The sequence below is a fragment of the Rhinopithecus bieti genome, unplaced genomic scaffold (genome assembly GCF_001698545.2).
Source record: "Rhinopithecus bieti isolate Rb0 unplaced genomic scaffold, ASM169854v2 scaffold_10548, whole genome shotgun sequence".
In the NCBI taxonomy this organism is placed as follows: domain Eukaryota; kingdom Metazoa; phylum Chordata; class Mammalia; order Primates; family Cercopithecidae; genus Rhinopithecus; species Rhinopithecus bieti.
In genome coordinates this window covers 2,272,883-2,278,695 of record NW_016806834.1, presented here as the reverse complement: position 1 = coordinate 2,278,695, position 5,813 = coordinate 2,272,883, and the positions used below count along the sequence as shown (strand labels likewise).

The 5,813-nt window shown below is 46.4% G+C and overlaps 1 protein-coding gene across 2 annotated transcripts in view; it reads right to left on the bottom strand.

Moving 5' to 3' along the window:
• ANP32E (acidic nuclear phosphoprotein 32 family member E) overlaps positions 1-5,576 on the bottom strand; it is a 17,382-nt gene extending 11,806 nt beyond the window's left edge. The window contains exons 1-3 of one of the 2 annotated variants that reach the window (XM_017877829.1): positions 5,151-5,576; positions 1,488-1,637; positions 273-395 (exon numbers count right to left, since the gene is read on the bottom strand). In XM_017877829.1, coding sequence (XP_017733318.1) covers positions 273-395; positions 1,488-1,637; positions 5,151-5,204 — 327 coding nt within the window. In that variant the 5' untranslated portion in view covers positions 5,205-5,576. Of the gene's footprint in view, positions 1-272; positions 396-1,487; positions 1,638-3,994; positions 4,142-5,150 lie in introns of those variants that run through there. The other variant, XM_017877831.1, reaches the window with a different exon arrangement.
• Positions 5,577-5,813: the final 237 nt, after the last annotated feature.

Genomic DNA, 5,813 nt, shown 5'->3' with positions numbered 1-5,813 from the left:
AAAAAAAAAAAAAAAAAAAAAAAAAAAAAAACCTGGAAATTTTAAAACCAGATAGTCAACTTCTGAAGTTGATGATAAAATAAATTTCTCATTGATTTAAAATTTCATCTGAATATTTTAGTCTAAAAGAAATGAAATCAGTAACTGCCTAGATCATAACATACAAAAAAATTCATAAGTTTTAAGAGTTAAATAGAAATTAATAGACACAAACAAATCTCAGAAAATTTAACCAAAAAAAGCAAGTCCAGAGACAAAACCGTTTCACTTACCAGAGCTTCTACTGTACTGAGATCTTTTATTTTGTTTCCACTCAGATTGAGGTAGGTAAGATTTGGACATTTCTCTGCCAGGACTTCCAAGCCTCCAGAAATTATGTTATCACTAAGCTCCAACTATACATTCAACATAGGAAAAAAACAAAGAATGGTAAAGGTATCATATCAAAGCTTTTTTTTTTAAACGAAGTATCACTCTGTTACTCAGGCTGGAGTGCAGGGGTGCAATTTCCACTCACTGCAACCTCCGCCTCCTGGGTTCAAACAAATTCTCCTGCCTCAGCCTCCCAAGTAGCTGGGATTACAGGCACCCGCCACCACACCCAGCTAATTTTGTATTTTAGTAGAGATGGGGTTTCACCATGTTGGCCAGGCTGGTCTCGAACTCCTGACCTCAGGTGATCCACCCGCGTCGGCCTCCCAAAGTGCTGGGATTACAGGCATGAGCCACCACACCTGGCATATCAAAGATTTTTAAAGTATATCAATTTGAAGAAAAAAAAAAAAACTCATTCTCTATGGCTTCAAGAAACTATCACTACAGATCATTAATTTCCAAATTCCTTTCTACATCTGCCAAATAATGTATTAGAACACCTACATAATGGGCTCTTAACCCAGCTTGGATTCTAGTTGTACTACATTTGGATTTCATGATGTAGAGAAAAATATTTGGTATATATTAAATACAAATTCATATTATAAGGCAATTCCACTATTAGATTTAAATTTCTAGGCCAGGCACAGAGGCTAACTCCTCTAATCCCAGCACTGTGGGAGGCTGAGGCAGGAGGATGACTGGAGCCCAGGAATTTGAAACCAGTCTGGACAACAAGGTAAAACCCTGTCTCTGCAAAAAATACAAAAATTAGCCAGGTATGGTGGCACATGCCTGTAGCCTCAGCTACTCGGGAGGCTGAGGTGGGAGGATGCTTGATCCCCGGAGGCAGAGGTTGCAATGAGCCAAGATCACACCACGGCACTGCAGCCTGGGCGACAGAATAAGACCCTGTCTTAAAAATAAGTAAGTAAATAAATTTATAAAAGCAGTATTAGAGCTGATTCTCAAAATCCTATATAACTTTTTCTTATCTCTAGAAACTTAAAAACTTCTAATTAGCAAGCAGAATGGTAATTCCATTTGGCCAAACACTAGACATAACAGCCATGACATTTAAATCATGATGCTTCACCTAAATGCCAACTTACTTTTCGAAGTTTATTTAAGCTGGGAAGCCGGGCCAGTGAACTTAGTTCCACATTAGCCATACTCAGAAATTCTAGTTCTTTGAAAGTATCATTCAGGCCTTCAATTTCTCCATTTACACACAGGCAATTATCAAGGACTAACTCTGTCACCTGTAAGAGGGAAAACATTAATTAATGATTCTTTAGTTTGTAATCTGTTTAGGTAGAGACCTGGGTCTTGACACTTTGGAAATGTAACTATTAAAACCACCAATCTCCAGTCTGATTGCCCATCAGTTAAAATAAAACACAAGACAACAAAAACCCCAGCAATCCCCTTACACAGATCCTTTTCATTTCCCCCCAAAACTGATATACAATCTAAAGTCATCACTATAATCTTTTTAATTTCTTTTTTCCTTTTTTTCCTTCTGGTTTTTTTTTTTTTTTTTTGAGATGGAGTGTTGTTCTGTTACCCAGGCTGGAGTTCAATGGCACGATCTCGGCTCACTGCAACCTCCAACTCCTGGGTCCAAGCAATTCTCCTGTCTCAGCCTCTCAAGTAGCTGGGATTACAGGTGCATGTCACCACTCCCTAATTTTTTTGTATTTTTAGTAGAAACAGGGTTTCGCCATGTTGGCCAGGCTGGTCCTGAACTCCTGACCTCAGGTGATCCTCCCCCTCAGCCTCCCAAAGTGCTGGGATTACAGGGATGAGCCACCTCGCCTGGTCATTTTTTCAATTTAAACTTGGACTAAAGTTCAATGCCTGCTTCAAATCACTGATACATAAGAAACAAACGTTGAAGAAGTTCCCATGTGAAACCTGTTTCTGACCCTGATAAGGAGGACCCTCAGCATCAGAGAATATATTTATGTAAGGAGCGGGTACCTGAGCTACCAGGAAAAGATTCAAGTGAGCTGCCCTAAAACCTACAAAGAGCGCCAGGCGCAGGGGCTCACGCCTGTCATCCCAGCACTTTGGAAAGCTGAGGCAGGTGGATCACTTGAGGTTAGGAGTTCAAAATAAGCCTGGCCAACACAGTGAAACCCTGTCCCTACTAAAAATACAAAACTCAGCCAGGCGTGATGGTGGGCACCTGTAATCCCAGCTGCTTGGGAGGCTGAGACAGGAGAATCACTTGAACCCGGGCGGCGGAGGTTGCAATGAGCCAAGGCCACACCATTGCACTCCACCTTGGGCAACAGATTGAGACTCTATCTCAAAAAAAAAAAAAAAAAAAAAAAACCAAAAAAAAAAAAAACTTTTAATCACTTTTTCAGTTTAAAACCCCTTCTCTTTGGTTGATAAATACCATCATTACTCAAAAAAACCTCCTTACCCTTTATGAAGAAATGTTAGAAAGCTCCTCTGGGAACAGCCCAGAGGGTATTATTGGTTCTCACATCCAGGCCAAACAGTATCACCCAAAACAATACATTCTTAACAAAATGTTATTTCTTCCTACCACTCTGGTATAATAGCATTTCTGTGCACTTTTCCCCATTCCTCAAGGAGTGGGGCTGAATTCCCTATTAGGTAAGAGTTTGTAGTAACAAACTTCCTGGTGTGGGCTTGAATGGACTTAATCTTTAAGGGAAAGGCCGAAGATCCTAGTTCTCTATACCCAATATGAAAACCTGTTTGAGGTATCCAAGGGCTAAAATTTGGCAACAAGGAATGCCACCTTCTCTATTTGAATACGATTTTGACATAATTATTTCTGTTGCCAGAGAGATCATCTTGAGCTCCGTTTTGGAGAAGTGGAAACTATGGCCCAGAGAACAAGAATGGCTTGCCTAGAGTCACACTTGGTTTGCCGCAGAGCTGTGAATTGGTTCGTCTTCACACTCCCCATTTAGTTGAGGAGTGGGGGCTACTAGATTTGGTGTCAGAAAACCAATTCCTCCACTTGTGTAAATCATTTCACTGCCCTGAGACTCCGTCTGCTAATTTGGATTCTAGAATAACACAATCCACCTTACAAGTGTGTAAGGAGGAAAGCAAATAACAAACGGGAAAAGTGCTTTGTAAACTGTCTATACAAATGTAAGAGACCGTTATTACAACACAGAGGAAGAAGCTGAAAAAAGGCAACGTCCTGCACTCCCAAAACTGGCAAAGAAATTACTACAATCACTAAGTGAAAGAATCCTGGCGGGGAGGGGGGGGCGGGATTCAATTTTCCAACCCACGCCACCAAAAGTATTCTAAACGTGTGCTTGTGAGAGACAGCTTTTAAAGTTTGATTTTGTTTTTTCCCTGAAGCCCCTAAGAATAAGTTCTAGAAACTTCAAGATCTCTCCGGGATGACCCTGATAGCAAGCAACTGTTTGCCCTCCCTGGCCCCTGCCAATTTCAGAAAACAGGCACCTTAGAAGAAAAAAAAAGTCTTAGTTGCCACTCCACACGCCGGACGCGAAAGCCCAGACAGACCCTGCTCATCCTCTATGCCGGTCTGCACAGACACCACCCCAGTTATATCCTTCTATCGATCGGTCGATCCAGCTACAGACAACTCCCTTACATTCCAATTCTAGGGCTTCTTTCAGCAAGACAGATGCTTTCCTCTGCGAGGCTCCCCGCTGGCCACCGGCCCTGCTCTCGCGACCTGCCGCTCCGACTGACGGGAAACCCCACACCGGGCGGGGACTCCCCAAGGAAAAAAGCAGTCGCCTCCCAACCCGCGTTGCCCTCGCGCCTTCGCCCTGGGTAGGTGAGGCCGAGGAGGCAACCGCGAAAAGGAGGCGGAAACGCCTCCTGCCCGACCCCCGAAAAGTTGACCGCGACCCCGCCTCATGTGGCCCCTCCCAACCCAGTCTCTTTAACTAAGGCAACAGCAGTAAGAGCGCATCATTTCGTTTCGGCGAACCCATCTTTAAAGCACAAAACTACTACGTCCCTTATGTTGAGTTTTGTGAAACCGTCTCCAGGGATCAAATTCAGACTTGCGGCCACACGACGTGCCACATATCGTTACACGGCGGGGGAAGAAGCGGATTATGCCTCCCGTCCCCTCCCCACCTCCGGTCACTGCGACGAGTCCCCAAACTCGCCCGCGGTCAGAGAACCCGCCGCTGACCCAGATTCCGCCGGGCGGAGGGCGGAGGGCGGCGCGCGCGGCTTCCCGGAGGAGTGGGCGCCGCCGGAGCAGACAGTGCGCGGACCCTGAAAGCGACCCCAGTCCGCGCCCGTCGCGACGTCGGACGCCCAGGGCCTCGAGGCCGGGGGAGCCCACCCCCCAAAAAGATGAGTTGGCCGCACTGCAGAAAAGTTGGACTAACTTCTCAGGCGCCGATGGCTGCGGCAGGGGCCGAGTGGGACTGGGGGGTCGCGCCCACGCCGCTGGCCCCCAGGAGGAGGAGCGCCGGGAGCGAAGCGGCAGAGCGCCCCCACCAGCCCGCTTCCCGCCCCACGAGGCCAGGACGCCCGACTCGATGAAAGCCGAAAGGAGCTAAGCCCCATGCACACACAAAACGCCCCTAGAAACTTCAACCCTTCGCCATTTTAAGTAGAAGATTTTAATGATTTAAAACTTAAAATTAAACATTTCCCCAACCCTAAACCGGGGGGGCGGGGGCTAACTTATTACTCCATCCCCGCACACCCACCCAGGACCACCAGAAATCCGATCCTCAGAATACAGGACTGATGGGGAAGGGGTGGGGGCTGAGTCATCTCACCTCCTCCGGGGCTCTGTTCCTTAACTCCAGGTTAATCTTCTTCTTCATCTCCATGTCCTCCTCTTGCTCTTCAGCTACTACTCTCCTTCTTTTCCCTTTCCTGCCTTTCCCAATACCCCCAACCCAAAATTTTTAAGAGATTTAGAAATGAATGAAAAGGAACGCAAATATAAACGCCCACTACCACCAGATAGGTGTGGGGGAGAAAGAAGAGAATAGCAAATGGAGTCCAAGAGTTGGGACTCTAACTCAGCTGCCCCCACCTCCTTGTCCACACACTAGCGCGCGCACTCACACGCACGCACGCGCGCACACACATACACACACACATACACACACACACACACACACCCGCAGTTCCTTCCCCTTCAATGGCTGCTCAGAGACTGAGCCTCCATGACACGGCACCGCCAACCCCCTGGCCTACACTCCACCCACCTCCCAAACGTATTGGTTGATTCTTCAGCGTCACGTTATTCTATTGGGCTAGGTAAATGTCTATCAGTCTTCAGGGAGGACCAGGACCAGAAACTCCGTATCTATTGGCTACGATCAAGGGCGCAGTTAATTTTGATAGGTCCAGGAGGGTGTACGTCCCGGAGAAATGATTTTGAATCCCAGTACCCCCCCCTACTTTTCTTTATGTAGTTGGCGCGCTTTCCC